Raw genomic sequence first — 16,404 nt, 5'->3', positions numbered from 1 at the left:
CCTCCCCTTTCAGGTATAGTGGTATACATTTTTAATTCTATCACTTGAGACAGAAAACCAGTCTGGGTCTTTTTTCTAGGCAGGCCAGGCGCACACCTTTAATGCTAGCACTTAGGAGGCGGAGGCAGGCGGATCTCTGAGTTCGAGGGCAGCCTGGTCTATGTAGTGAGCACCTAGACATCCAGGGCTACGTAACAGAGAGACCTTGTCTCAAAAAACAAACCAACCCCAGACCCAAAAGAGCCTGTCTGTCTGTCTATCAATGCTTAAAAGGACAAACAAAACAATCATACAATGTCAAGTAAATCAGGAGTCACTGAAAATCTGTTCTGTGCGCTGTGCGCAGGCGTGGAGGCAAGGGATGTATACACCTGCACTGTGTGTACTGTGCAGCACGGAGATTAAAAGCTGGAACACCTGAGCAAAAAAATTCACAGTATATTACACATGTATGTTTACAAAAATACTTTAATGAGCATATCAGAATGGCAGAAGGAAATTGGAGAAAGGACATATTTTACAGTGCAAAATAATTATGCAGAAATTTAAAAACATCTAATTCATAATTTTGAATGCCTATTTAAATTATTACTTCAGATACATTTGAAAGCTCAACAGATTTGTGTTGAACTGAGTACAGATTCTGAACCTTACTGAGAATACATCACAAAATATATATTCCAAATGAAAATGACAGTGCTTTGCTAGGGCCTAAATAACTACCAACGGAGACTTTTCTATTTGAGATCGTGTCTCAGGTATCCCAGGCTGGCCTCAAACTCACTATGTAGTTGAGGAGGGCCTTGAATTTCTGATTCTCTTGCCTCCACCTCCCAGTGCTGGGATTACAGGCATGCACCACCACACCCAGTTTATGTGGTACTGCGGATGGAACTCAGGGCGTTATGCATGTTAGGCAAGCATTCGACCAGCCGAGCTACAGCCCCTGCCCACAACGAAGGCTTCTTTTCTCACCTCAATTTATTAAGAGCTTAAGAGTTATAAAATGTACTAAATCTTAAACAAACTAGATTCATGATATTGCCAAGATGTTTAAATAGTGCAATGACTTCTCAAGTTGCAGTGGTTGCATTTTAGAACAAGGGGTGAAATACCTGTATAGACAAAACACAATAAAGTATTTGGAAAAAGCTGAGCATCACGTATTAGTGGAATGTTTCATTATGCATACTTTAAAAAGAGAAGTAAGATTTACTAACATTTATATATCTGGCACATTTGCCAACATGCCTGAGAATTTCTTTAAACATTCCTATAACAATAGTTTCAATAACTCCACAAACTTGCTCACCAGATGCATCCTTAAAAAGATGGACACGGGGCAGGTGGATCTCTGTTGAGTTCGAGGCCAGCGTGATCTCTAAAGTGTGTCCAGACAACAGAGAAACCCTGTCTGGAAGGGCCAAGAGAGGTGGCAGGACCCTTCCAGTATTGCAATGACTAAAAAGCACAACATCACCGCCCTTTTAAGACATTCCTATAGACCATCTGTGACTAAGGGCTAGGATGGTATAAACAGATTGTAACTGGGTATGGTGGGAAAACATCTCCAGTCTCAGCATCAGGAGGCTGAGGGAAGAGGATTGTTAAGTTCCAGGCCAGCCTGGGCTACACAGTGAGACTCTGTCTTAAGAAAAAAAAAAAAAAAAAAAAAAAAGAGAGAAAAGAAAAGGAAAGCAAGGAAGTACGGACAGGAGAGAGAGAGAGAGAAAGAATGTGTGAGGGTAGAAAGGGGGTGGGCAGGGAGACAGAAACTGTGACCATCTGCTAAAGCTACTTGACCTACTGCCATTCTGGATAAATTACTGTTTTCAATAAAACAAACAAACAAAAACCCTCTTGCTTCTTAGCACTTCCATTTGAAATTTACTTACTGGGATTATTTCTACAAAAACAGTAAATGCATATTATATGATGTGTTGTCAAAGTGGCTTCCAATACTGATTGGGGAAAAGAAAAAGTTATTCCCATTGGTTAGGGGAAGCAGTCTGGACAAACATAAGAATACTCTGAGGGATGAGGCCTGGACAATCATTCTCAGTGCAAACTTTTACCCAACCTGCATCAGACAACTGAGCCAATAAAAGGACCACAGATCTGTCTATAAAAGCATTGGCTCTTGAACTGATGACTGAGAACAAACTGAAAGCAGCATTTGGGGATGTGCCTGTGTGAGAAAAGATAGTTAATAATCATTTACTAAAAAAAAGTCTGGAGATAGATTGGCCTATCAGCTGTATAAAACTACATTTTGTAAGAATTTTGCACTAAAAATAAAATGGCACCCCATCCTTAGAAGGCTAGTGCACAGATAACCCTTTAAAAAAAAAAAAAATCACACAGAACAGTGATTCTATTGTATGTGTTTCATTTTGGAAAAACAGTATCAAATCTGACAAAATGGATTATAACTGGAAATATCTGAAAATTCTTAAAACCATTATTTTCTCATAAAAATCAATATTGCTACCTGTCAACAGTTACTCCTTGGATATGGCAGTATCTCAACATCACCTGGTCTTTCCTTTCTGCTGACTTAATGAATACAATGGGAAATCCTATAGTGCATATGAGAGTAACCAAATAAGATTCTATTCAGCATGATACATTTACATACTTAAGCTGACAGTAAGTCTTTGTTTTGCTTCAAAAATAATTTTGAAAATGATAGTAAATGCAAACTTTTACTATTGCAAGCTTGCAATCTGAGTATCATGCTGAAATTCGGAAGTCCCAAATTATTTGTCCATAAGTAGAAGTTTGAAAAAAAATGTTCATAATTCTTTATGAATGCTTTTACCACCTGGATAAGAAACATGACTTTGTTAACTACACACACTTAAAAATTCCTTAGAAAAATCTTAGCAAAATAAAACGAAAGCTGACAGACTCAGAATATCAGTTCCTCTCATAAAAGTTTAACAACTGTACAAGTTAAGAAAATTATACAAGCTTTTTGTATTAAGAAAGAACAGCTCAGTCAAGACATATGTACTGTAAAAATCTTTCAAAGGCTACAGAGAATCTGGAAAAATACAGAATGTATTTCTTAAGCCCAGATAAGAATATGGAAAGACATCATTGATGTCAACAATTTTACAAATACAAACCTGACTTGGTTTATTTTAAAACTTCTACATATAAAAATCATGCTAGCATAACCTTCAGGATTCACGAGGGCTTCCTCAGTGACAATGTTCAATTTGTATAGAAAGAAAAAATGTCTACTGTAAAGACATTTCCAGATAATAAAAAAATTGGTGTTGAGCAGAAACACAAACTTTTTTTCTTTCCCCTATACTTTCTCATAAAAAGGAAAAATTACTTTCAGTCAAATTTATGATTAGTATCCCAAATGAGAAAGTACTGAAAAGTCTTTGGGTCACATTCAGATTAATCAATGTTTTTATAACTTTAAAGAGGTCTTCAACAATTTGAAGTAAAAGAACTTACAAATGGTGGAATTATGAATCCCATTTCTTAAAGTTAGGACTCAATTCAAATTTCAAGATTTAAGCAACTGCTTCAAGGAAATCAGCTTTCTAAAGGTTACCCACCAACCCTGAAAATTGTAGTCATACCAAAATTTACTGCAAAGAAAGTAAAATAGGCCTAAGACTTAGTCATTTGTGTTTTCATGTTCCTCAAATTTTCCATGTGAGACTGCTTCTTGGAAAAATTCAGACGAACCCGGACTTTCCTTCCCATTGCTGTTTATCCGTCGCCTTTTGGCAGGTCTCTCATTTTTTTCATCAAAATCATTTTCATTTCTTGCAGTCATATGGGCAAGTTTTGGGTCAGTGCTCAGGCTATCTGCTTCATAACCATTAGTGTCCATATCTGTATGAAGTGGTTTTTTATTTCCACCTGTTGGTCCATTAACATGCAAGCCTTCCACTTTCACTTCTTCTTTGTTTAGTATTTCACCTGGCCCATTAGATGACATACCTGCATTGAGAGAAAGATAAATGAGACTTAATACAAACTGGATTAAACTATTCTGAAACAGCCACTATAACACATCAAGGAACAAGAAAAGTATCAAATCTGAGCACACCTGTGCTATGAACCGTGGCTCAACTGTCTACACAGCAGGGTCTCCATAGGCTACACCTTAGCCTCCTTACACACTACGAGACCCAAAGCAAGTGCACATTATAATTGGTGTCAAAATCAACTTAAAGCAATGGATTTTAAGAAAAAAAGACCAGAACCTGACATATACTAAAAGCATACCAGAAGCTGGAGCAATGGCAGTGGCTAAGAACTTTGATGTTCCTAGAGGAGAGCCTGGGTTCAGTTTCCAGAATCCATACGGAGGCTTACCAGAACCCATAACTCTAATCTCACACAGTGGATTACAACCACCTACAACTCTAGTCTCAGGGAATCTAACACTTCCCAGCCTCCTTAGATCATAGGCACACACACGGCACACAGACATACGTGCACACACAGCACCCATACACAAACTTTAAAAAAGTATTCAAGAAGTGTCCCAAGATGTACTTTGTAGGAATATGCTGGCATTGTTACCACGGGAGGTGGAATCTAAAAGATAGCGCCTGACACCATTTCAGATTGTATGGAGTAAAAAACCTAACCATCTACAATAGGTAGAAAAAGTAAAATTATTCTAACTAAAGCAAGTGGCAGAAAGATCATGTTAGAGCTGGATACAAAATGGAACACAAATTTTGGTAATACAAAGTCCACTATAGCATACATGACTAGAGATAATTAAATCTTAATGATGTGAAAAATATTCAACATAAAGCATGGATCTCAAAGATTACATTTTGGTCAAAGAAAATACTCAAATTTTTTCAATTCAGTATATATCCAAATCTTGAATGCATATAGGAACTATGTATCATATAACACTAAAAAAAAAAATAATTCTGTGCTAGCCAGTCCAAAAAACTAGGTTAAACTAAGTTAAAAAAAAAAAAAAGGTATAGTACCATTTCAATGCATTAAGTCTCATACATAAACAAAATAAAGCTAAAGAGTTAAAAGGGGGAGTGGGGCTAGAGAAATGACTCAGAGGTTAAGAGCACTGTCTGCGCTTCTAGAGGTCCTGATTTCAATTCTCAGCACCCACATTGTGGCTCACAACCATCTATACTGGGATCTGATGCTGTCTTCTGTTGTGCAGTTAATGAAGACAGAGCACTCATACATAAAATACCTAAATAAATAAATGTTGAAAAAATGGTCAAAAAAAATTAAAAAATATATAAAAAAATGTAAGCTAAAAAAATTCTATCTTTTCTTTGGAAAACCTGAAGAATCTCAATTATACTATACTTACTTGTTTTCTGAGCCAAATAGCATTTTAAAAGTCATTTATGAAATTATCTTACTCTATAGTGTTTTCTCATAAAAAAGCTAAAAGAGGAAAGAAAAGGGTTTCCTTGGTGTTAAGATGTTAAGACAAAAGTACCTATGGCCCAAACCTCCTGAGCATCTGGCTCCTTAGTTCTGTGTTCAAGTCATATTGCACTTTAAGTCTCTACAAACAAAGCTGCAGCAGACTGTACAACCCCAGTCTAACAAGTAACCTCGGACCTGTGCCTGGTCACTGAGACCCACGTTCTAGCTGGATGGTTTGGTTTTTTTTTTTGTTTGGGGGGGGGGGGGCGGTATTGAGACAAGAATTTCCTGTGTAGCCACTGAACCTATTCTGGCTGGCTGGCTTGTTCTTTTTTCTTTGGTGGGGGAATTACTGAGGCAGTTTCACGTGTAGCTCTAGCCAGCCTGGAGCTCAATATAGAGTCCAAGCTGTCGCAACAGAGATCTTCCTGTCTGACTTGTTCTTAGAGGGAGAAGAATAGAAAAGGACCATGAAATGAACTATGTAATACATACACTACCATCGTGAGAATTTGGGGTCAAAGCTTTTGGCAGTTTCTCGTCTATATTCTCCACAGCTCTCTCGGTTTTAAAGTTTTTAACTCCTGTTTCTTCCCTATGAGGATGGTGCACAATCATGCTTTCTATTTTCTCCCCAATAACTGTCTTACTTGTGACAATTATACAAGAAATCAAACAATTCTTGGACCAACTCTTGCAAACGGTACTTCATACACTCTGAATGAAAAGCACTGTCTGCTTTCTCAGTCTGTGTGTGTGCGTGTTGTGTACATGTATGTATGTGTGTGAATAAACATTTCTGCAGAACACCCATATGCAGGCTGATAGCTACTTCACATTTTTTTTTTACCTTTCCAGATATCATGCAAAGTCAAATATTCAAAACTCACTTATTACCTACATTTTGTCTTTATGATTAAAGTTCATGTTACAAGTTCTCAGCCTATCTCAGAAATGTTTTTGATGCAAAATGTGTGAATTTGTCTAAGAGTTAAAAGCAGTCCTCAGATCTACGCATTAAAATTGCATTCCTGTAAGAAAAGAGATGCTACTCATCACAAATATCTTAAAAGGAACAGCCCCTGTATAGCTTGCTCTACGAATTTTATTTTATGATGTCACTAAGAACTCTTTGCAACTACTCCATGGTGTGTTTCGATGTACACGTGCTGTTTCATGTGATTTATGTTTTCAGCCTCCAGAGCCTTTCATAGTATCCTTCTGTATGAAGAAATGGGCGTGTTTCCAGGTGCTCACCGTTTTGATCACTACTGCTGACAGCGCTGTCTTCTTTCTCCGACTGGCTGTTACTGCTATGTGAGGCAGCAGGGGGAGGGGATGGTGCTCGGCTAGAAGCAGCACTTTCACTTTCGTCCAAAAGACGGTCCATGTAATCCCTTAAGATTAAGTTAAATAATGTAACGATTATTTCCTTAAAGAAAACACTTAAGATTAAAATTAAAGTTAAATTTACAAACACACCCTGACTGTTACGTACTTTCATGTCAATGCCTCACCACTATGTACCAGGATATGAAAACGCACTTGAGAAACTTCTTTCGGATATGGATTTGTAGGGCTATGTATCAAGGTGCTAAACTATGGAAAATGTAAAGTCCATAGTAAGCTTAAAGACTTTAGAATGTGCAGAGAATGTAGTGTATGTAAGCAAAGAGGTAAGGATGATGTCATTGGAAGTAAAGGTGATTCTGTACAAGGTGATTTCTGAACAGATGCAGGTTGGGTTTTCAGCTTCCTAAAGGCAACACCTGGAAGTACAACTGGGGCCACATACAAAAGATCCATCCCTGCCCAGCCACCATATAGATCAGTCAGATCTGTTCTTGTAAAGAGCTATACCTTGTAGCTTACTTGTAGGTCACCTATCAGCTTCTTGCTGTAGACTGGCTTATTTACAACGTCATTATTATCTCATTAGCTGAGGAACACTGTCACTGGGATGAGGTTTACAAAATCTGGGCTAAATACTTGTCTGCCTGAGGTTAATTGATTTTTACAAATGAAATGTGCATAAATTCTATGTGTCCAATTGACACACATGGTTACTGTATCGAACATAAAGTAGCAGGCTACGGCCTGTGGGCTGGTTACTGTCTCTGTACAGTCCAACCGGAACATGGTCATACATTTGTAATCCCAGGACTGGGCAACAGAGATGTTGGATCCTTGCAGCTCACTACCCAAGGCAGCAAGATATGGCAAGCCTTGTATCCCAAATAAGACCCTGTATACACCACCAGAAATTGTCCTTTGGTCTCAATACATATACATGCGCATACACACAAGACAAACACATATGACAGAAACACATTAGGACCAGAAACTAATAAACACAACACTCTTGACCTTATAAATGTAATAGCTTTTAGGATCTTCCAGCTTTATGCTCTACACTGTCATTCAAAAACAACTGGAGAGCCAATATGAAGCACACAGATAGCAAAAGGAAGATGCCTATCAAAGGAATTTCAGAAGCTAAAGCAAAAAGAATAGAGACTACTTAGAAGGAATAAACTACGTAGAAGGAAAAAAACAAAGCTTAGTGGGAATGGACACTGGAGAGTGTTAAAAAGAAGACATTCAAAGGGAAGTTAAGTAAAAAGACAACAAAATTAAGTCTAATTTTCGAGTATGGCAATGATACTGTAAGAAATAAGCATTATTATCTTTATTTTATATCAATGAAATCTCAGATGCTTAGAAAGGAAGTCAGGTAGAACAATCCTGGAAGTTAAGAGTGCTGGATCAGGTAACTGGAGTTTTAGGTATTATTCAGAATAGCAAGATACCCAATTTGAATGTGGCTCTCAATCCCTTGCCTACAGGGGAGCTCTGAGGCTGTGGGCAGCAAGAGCAGATGCACTTCGTTCTAGTGAACAACACAGAAAAACTTAATAAGGACTGTTAAGATAACACGGTTAGTCTAATGTGAACCTGACACAAAGAAAAGAAAATCCACAAGTTTTTCTTTAAGGCAGTGGTTCTCAACCTGTGGGTCATGACAGCCGCCCTTCACAGGGATTGTCTGAGACCACTGGAAACAGGTTATTTACAAAACAGTAGCAAAATCACAGTTACAAAGTAGCAACAAAAACAATTTTATAGTTGGGGGGGTCCATCATAACATTAGGAACTGTATTAAAGGGTCACAGCATTGAGAAGGTTGAGAACCACTGTTTAAGGCATTAACCATGTTTTATGCAACCACTTAAGATAGAACCATTAGCAGAAAATGCAAGTAAGCCAGAAATAGTTCTTAGAGGAAAAAAAAAAAAATCATAACTTCTCAACACATGAATAAGGTGTATTTCTGGTCATTACTTCTCTTCAATTTTTATTACTTATTTTATAAGATAGTGTTTTGCTATGTAGGCTTGGCTGGCCTGAAACTGTACAACCTAAACTAGATTCAAACTCATGGAAATCCTCCCATTTCAGCTTCCTGAGTGCTGAGAGGAGGTATAATAAACCTGTAAAGAAATACTATGGTTCCTTAAGGGGGTAGGGAGGGATGAAAGACAGACAGCCAGGCAGACAAACTTCTTAAAAAGCACAAAGAAATGAAAGTAAATTCCATAAAACCATGGTAATGTTGGTGAAGGGGAAACCAAACACATTTGTGACTTCTTTCCATTCTGACAAGGGACTGGCATTAACTCAGACCTTAGAAAAAAGAAAGTGTGGGTTAATTTAACTATGGTTTGTCCACCTACAGAAAACGTAACCTTAAGAGAAATTAAGATGTTAAACACCTTCAGAAAGTTTTCAGACTACAATAGATTATAAAGAAAAAAAGGTTTGGTAGTACATTCCTGTCTATCCTGCTGCCTTGGGCATCACAGAGCCAACTAAGCCAAGCCCTCTGCACATTCGTTTGCTAAGACTTTCTGAAAAAGAAAACTAGATGAACCAGGAGTCTGAAATAACAAAGCAAATGTGCTGTGTTCTTATGCCGATGATAGATTCATGACTTGTAAACGTTTCTGAAAAAGGGAAGGAAGGAGAGAGGTAGGAAAGGAGGGAGGGATGGATACATCTAGTCCTATATTTTCACGCTTAAATAGTACCACTGAATAATCCAGAAAAAATAATAAATTTAGTAAGTGGTTAAACTGCTTATAATTAAATTATCAAATTAAATTCATAAATTATTTTAATGGTGTAGCAAGCAATGAAAATTTGTAATGCTCCTTTATATGAAACTGCATTCTAATGATCACCAACTCTGAATAACTAGGGAACAGAAGAGGTAAGGAGGTCACTGTCCTTTGACAAAGACGAATCTTATTCATGTATTCCCTTGCTGAGGGGCAGTGCTGGAGACAAATCCAGGCAGAACTCTAACACTGAGCTCTAACCCAGGCCTCACTTTTTATGCTTTTTTAGTTTATTTTCCCTTGGGCTTTAGACTGTCTGATCTGAGGAAGTACTAAGCCCAGATACCTTCCTCTAACTGAACATAGCAAAGAAACACTAAGGCTCAGGAGTTTGAAAATATAATCAAACATGTGCAACACGCACATCTTTGTAACTGAGCCTGAGAGCATCTTTACTCTGTACACTGACACATCAACTCACGGCCTGAATGAAGCTAAGAGAATTTCAGAGACTGTATTTAGGCAGGTAAGATACATCATGCAGTGTGATCAGAGCTACTACCACTGCATCACTCAGAAAGTTAGAGCTGCCTTATTATTATCACACAGAACTTCTGTAATATGTCTAAGACTCAGGACTGCTAGGAAAAGGTAGGTCTAACAAACAAGAAATAAAATTTGCCCTGATGATCACATTTCTGTACCCTTTATCCCTTTAAAGAACATCTACATTTAAATCTTGTTTTAACTCCAAAGATCAAAATAGATTGCACAAGGAAAAAAACTAATTTAGCTTCCTCTTTAATTGCCTTCTACTGGTTATATAGCCCAAGTTTTGGAAAAGTTTGTCTTGGTCTATTTTTACTGTTTTCAAAGGTCAGATGTGGTGCTGCACATATACAAACCCAGCACTTGGAAAGTTGACAGAATTGCTAAGAATGAAGCCATCTCAGCCAGGATTACATAGCAAGATTTTGCCTCAAAAAAAAAAAAAAAAAAAAAAACCAACAACAACAATAAAAAAAAAAAAAGCAAAGGAATTAAAATTGAATGTAATATTAAAAAATGCACTGCCCTTTCTCTTCCATTTCAAAAATACCTAATAAAGTCCTACACTTTAAAACTTGATTTAATGCTTGCTGTTTTAAGATGCATGGTAGTTTACAACTTTTTAAGAGAACAAACTCTGTGTGCCTTACATGTCAAGAGACAGTAAGTGTTTAAAATAACATAAACTGTACTGTGAAGGACTACAAAATTCATAATTCTTTTAAGAAAAATCCAAGAAAGCTTAGAAAACAACTCACGTTACACCGGGATGAAGATTATATTTCTTTTTTCCAAACCTTGTTTGCTGAGCAAAGAAATCATAGCGCTCAGACTTTTTCCACATGTAATAGAATGCTACACATTCACCAACTGATCTTGTTCGGACCTGTAAGAAACAAACGCTTATTTTTAAGAATAATCTCCTTAGTAGAGCTACTTCATGACAAACATCTCAAGTCTGCGCTCAACTTGACACACACTATATTGTCATTTGGGAAGAGGGCCTCAACTAAGAAAATGCCTCTATACGACCTACTCTATAGGCAAGTCTGTAGAGCATTTTCTTGACTGATGATGATACTGATGATGGATGGAGCCAACCCTTGGCAGAAAGCAGACTGGGCAGGCCATGAAAAACAAGACATTTTTTCACTCTCTGCTTTAGTTCTTGCCTCTAATTCCTGCCCTGACTTTCTTCAATGATGGACTGTGATGTGAAAGTATAAGCCAAATAAACTATGGTGTTTAACCATAGCAATAGAAACTCTAAGACAGACTGAAAAAAGAAAAAAAAAAACAAAACCAAAAAAACTTAAGTTAATATACATTGACAAATGAACACATGCATGAAATGCAAAACTACAGCCACTGAGCTGCAAACTACTCTAAATCCATTAAGAAAAATAATACATCAATAACTATATAAGATATTTACCACTTTTTTAATTCAAAAATACCACCATTCTAATATTTTACAATAAAACAAGTATTCCTCTTTTGCAAATAGGAGTAACAAATAGATTAAAGTGACTCCAAAGAATAAATGCTTTTTACGCAAAGACAATCAAGGGAAGCTTAAATTCTCTTATAATTTCTCACATGAAATCATACCTGAATCTTGAACCTTGTTGAAAAATCAACTCAAAAATATGAATCAAAGATCTTAATATAAAATTCAAACCACTGAAACTATTGAAGGTATGAAAAAAAAAAAACCCACAGGCAAAACTTTTGAAGGTATAGGTACAGGTGAAGACTTTTAAAGACTCTACTAACAAGTAACAAACCGAAGAAATGACAAATGGGATGGCATGCCCAACAAATGAACTATCAGCAGAGTAAAGAAACAACCTACAGAAGAGGAGAAAACTTTTACCACCTATTTATCTGAAGCTGGATGTGGGGAAACAAATGTCCCAGGATATGGAAAAGGAGGACACATCCCCAACATTTCTTGATGGGGACGTAAGCTGACAAAACTAGTATGGAGATCAGTATAGGGGTTCAACACAAAACCAAAAGCTGAGCTACCCAGGCATACACCCAAGGATTCTAAGTCAAAGAGATACTTGGACATCTATGTTTACTGGTACACTATTCACAACAGCCAAGACATGGGAGCACACATATCCATCAACATGTGATTGGATATAAAACCATGCACATACACAATGCAATTTTCTTTAGCTGTAGAAAAGAATGGAATGAAATTACAACACTGTCAAAAAAATATGGATAGACTAAGATCTTATATTAAGCAAAATAAGCCAGACTAAAAAGGAAAAGTGTTTTCCCATATATAAAAATCTAGATGTAAATTTATATATGTATACATGGCTCAGAAGTCAACAGTATATATATGCCATGAAAGCAGAGAGGGGGCACTACTTAGGAGGATGAAGGAGACAGACAAGAAGTGGACTTAGGGGTGTCTAGGGAAGGAACAAAGTATAATGTATATATGAAAATGCCCCCCCAAAATAAAACCCTAAAGTTAAAAAGAAAACAAACAAATAAGAAACAATTCCAAATAAGGTATTTATGGGACAAGCACTTGGGAGGTAGAAGCAGGAGGATGAGTTCAAAGTCATTCTTATCCATGTTCATTCTTACTCCACAGCTAGTTTGAAGCCATTTAAGGTTATATAAGACTCTTGTCTTACAAACAAAAACTAAAATTCAAAACAGAACAAGCAATCAATCAAACAAACAAGCAAAAAAAATAAAAATAAAAAAAATCAAATGCCAAATTCACCAAAATGTCCAAGGGATTGGTAGTGAACAGAATACTCAGTTTTCACAGGAACAAATACAAATGGCCAATTTAAAAGATCTTCCTACTAGTCCAACAACAATCTAGACTCATTTTCTTCCCAAAACGTCTACAAATACGCCAGAGAAAAAGCGCTGTTACACTAGTCTTTGCGCTTTGTGTGTTAAGGCGTTACTGTGGCTCGTGGGTCTGCTAACTATTCATGCATATTACTGGCTTCCATACATCTGAAACCTGTGATCAACAGAGTGCTGACAAAATCTTCATTGCTAGTGCCTTGAAGAGCAGGTCAAGTTCATGTGCAAGAAGAAAACACACACACTTTAGGGAGAAAAGACACATGCAATAGTACTCTGCAAACAAGGTGATTAACAGTTTTAATCTACAAATTTCTGATCTTAAAAATATTTTGGCACTGATTTCACCTACTGTTGGTAACACCCTTTTGTATTTAACATATTTCCCCCTTTCTTCCTCTGCTTGAACTTTATAAAGTAATAAAAGCTTTAAAAAATTCTTTCAAGGAGCTGGAGAAATGGCATTTAGTGGTTGAGTGACTCTAAAGGCCCCATGTTCAATTCCTAGCACCCACATGGTGGCTCACTCTGGTTTCAGGGGAACTGATGCCCTCTTCTGACCTCTTTAAGCAACAGGAACACATCTGTGGTACACACACAGGTAAAACATTAATCAGTGTACATTAAAAAAAAAAATCCTTTGAGGATATTTGTTTTGTTTCCTAATGAGTGATTTCAAGTAAGTCAGTTTTTTAATTTACTGAAAGTAAAAACCAAGATATACTGAGGTATGCTGTGACCATACTATAAAATCTTCATGAAATTAGCCCATTATAACAGAACTTAAGATTAACATCAGAATTAATTCGAAGTATAAAAAGAACAACTTGATATTTTCACATCGGACCCTCAAAGATTTAGTCCTCCCTTTGTTTGCTAGAGCAACTGATTCTTCAGCATTGAAAGCCCCTACTCAAACATTTATAAAGAAATAAAAGTTATATTTGTAATGAAGCACATGCTGAAACTTTGGCTCAGGGTTACGAGTTTTTAAAGTCACACTGATGGGGGTTTTTGCTTGTGTACTTTCAGCAGCAGTTCCTGAAGTTGTTCTAAAATCCATTTTGCAGGTTGGGAAGTACATTTTATTTCTCTAGTATTTCTTGAATACAAATCCTGCTAACTAAACTATGCTAGATTACCTCTCTAGATCACTTCTGGAACTGCAGTCAGTGACAGGCATAACACAACCTTTTCCCAGAGTGCTGAGTGCATTTGATTTGGACATACTGGATGCCACCCTGTGGACACTAAACACTCAAAGTTCCAAAGTTCAAAGTTTCTCTTTTACTATTGATGATTTCCTTTTGTTAAAGATGCAATTACTTTTGATTGTGTGTACATATATATGTGTATGCATGAGTGTGCAGGTGCCTGTGGATGTCAAAGGTATCAGACTGTCTGGACCTAGAGTTACAGGTGGTTATGAGTCTGGGTACCAAATGTGGGTCTTCTGCAAAAGCAGCAGTAGTATATTTTTTTAATTGCTGAGTAATTCATTAGTAATGCTTAATGCCCATTCCATACTCATGAATAAAAATAATAAAAAACTTTTGAAAAGAATTAAATGCTCAAATCTGCAAATTATTATGGAGTCCTTTAGGATATATACTGTGTATGACTGATAGCTTTGGGATATCAAAGCATCATATTTAACCTGCTCTGATAGATGCCTTTAAGAAACACCATTTTAAGAATATGATTTAAGAGCATTTAGGACTTAACTGTAAAAGATTTTAATTGTGTGTGTGTGGGGGGGGGAAGGTGCTTGCCATGAAGCCTGATAACCTGAATCCAATCCTAAGGTCCCCCCCTGGGGGAAGGAGAGGCTGACTCCAGAGCTGTCCTCAGACTTGCACACTATAGCACACACATCACACAAGTATTTTCACTGTAAATTTGATGTTAAAAATATTTAAAATTTTCAAAATTACTTTAAAAAGCAACTGATAATTGCTGAAAGAGAAAATTTGTTTTCTTCAGTGGAATGACAGGTTCTTTTACCCACACCCAGAAGCAGTCCCCACATTCAGAAGCAGTCAGCTAAGACGAACGAGAAATCGTGTGTGTGCTTAAAGGAGGGAAATAAGACAAGATGGGTGGATAGGATATGGGAAGATTTAGAGGGGAAAGAATATGAAAAAAAATATATTGCATAAAATTCTCAATGAATAAGCAAAAACATTATTTAAAAAATGTAAACAAACCTCTTATCACAAAGAGCAGAACAAAATCAGTAAGTAACTGCATTGCATATACAATTTGAGGAGCTAATAGACTTAGTAAATGAGCTCAATTCTTAAATACTTACAATTATTGTACCTTGAAAAAGTCACACGGAAAATATGTCAGGCAGTGTAAGTATGCTTACATTAATTAATTGTAAATCAGAAGATTATAATATTTATTATTACAGAAACTTTAATACTAGCTAACAGCACATTAAGGTGACAATTTAGGTTATGAAACTAAATTTCTTTTTGTAAAAAGAGGACATAAGTCATTACTTACTTTATTAGCCTGAATCAGATGAAAATCTTTTCCATAGGCCTTCAGCCCTTGTTCAAAATTTCTACATTCTTCCTCTGTCCACACAGATAATTCCTCTGACAAAATAAGGATATCAGAGCAAACTATTAATATTTAACAAGGAAACAAAGATTTTGAAAACAAAAATCCAACTTTCTGGCAAAACAATTAAGGGAGTATCTTACTCTTGAATGCTAATACTGGCCATTGCCAAAAATACAGTGATAAAAATCCCTGATTTAATAAAAAACTAGATCGATTTGGTTCCTAACGCTCTGATCTCAAATCTGGTCCACTTGTTCCTTCTTTGTTGTTAAGACAAGATCTTGCTAGGTGGGCATGGTGGTGCGCTCCTTTAATCCTAGCACTCAGAGAGGCAGAGGCAGGTGGACTGCTGTGAGTTTGAGGTCAGCCTGGTCGACAACCAAATTCAGGACTTCTGAACCCTATTGTCAGTCGCCACATTCCATTCCTTTAACTTGTTAAATTCCTTCTTACTTTGGACTTTCCATGGAATTATGTTCTGCTCCTACTTCACCCTCTTACAGCAACATAATCATTTACTTACCAGTAAAAATATTTTGTTCTCACAGTTTTCCCTCAAATTCTCACCTTAGCTAGGTTATGTCCAACAACAGGCTTTAACTTAAACCCTCTGAATATCAACAACTTTTTCAGTTTGCCCTTTAGTTTGTCAGGCACCATGATGCTTATGTCCCCGGAGCTAAAGAGCCTTCAGACTAACGCCAAATAACGATAACCTATCACTGCCCTGTCTGCAGATACACACACGGCATTTTTAGTACCGTGGAGGAGGAGCCAAATTTAGAGTAAAAAAGGGAAAATGCAGGTTTTAATTATAGCTTTTTTTATACTTGCCTCAGCCATGTTACTTTTGCTTAGAGACTAAATCTCACAATTCTACTTAATACTTCTTTACATCTGGATTAAGTGTACCGTG

At 36.8% G+C, this 16,404-nt stretch overlaps 1 protein-coding gene across 6 annotated transcripts in view; it reads right to left on the bottom strand.

Annotated features, from left to right (window-relative positions):
- Positions 1–2,919: 2,919 nt before the first annotated feature.
- The window catches only part of Mier1 (MIER1 transcriptional regulator), a 47,292-nt gene continuing 33,807 nt past the window's right edge, over positions 2,920–16,404 (bottom strand). For all 6 annotated transcript variants that reach the window (XM_055628719.1, XM_055628720.1, XM_055628721.1 and 3 more), the window contains 4 exons: positions 15,426–15,520; positions 10,823–10,950; positions 6,655–6,794; positions 2,920–3,969 (listed from right to left, as the gene is read on the bottom strand). In XM_055628719.1, coding sequence (XP_055484694.1) covers positions 3,641–3,969; positions 6,655–6,794; positions 10,823–10,950; positions 15,426–15,520 — 692 coding nt within the window. In that variant the 3' untranslated portion in view covers positions 2,920–3,640. The remainder of the gene's footprint in view (positions 3,970–6,654; positions 6,795–10,822; positions 10,951–15,425; positions 15,521–16,404) is intronic.

Source organism: Psammomys obesus, unplaced genomic scaffold (genome assembly GCF_907164565.1).
Source record: "Psammomys obesus unplaced genomic scaffold, mPsaObe1.curated_primary_1811, whole genome shotgun sequence".
Classification (NCBI taxonomy): domain Eukaryota; kingdom Metazoa; phylum Chordata; class Mammalia; order Rodentia; family Muridae; genus Psammomys; species Psammomys obesus.
The sequence above is the reverse complement of the archived record's forward strand: the minus strand, read 5'-3'. Positions and strand labels throughout refer to the sequence as shown.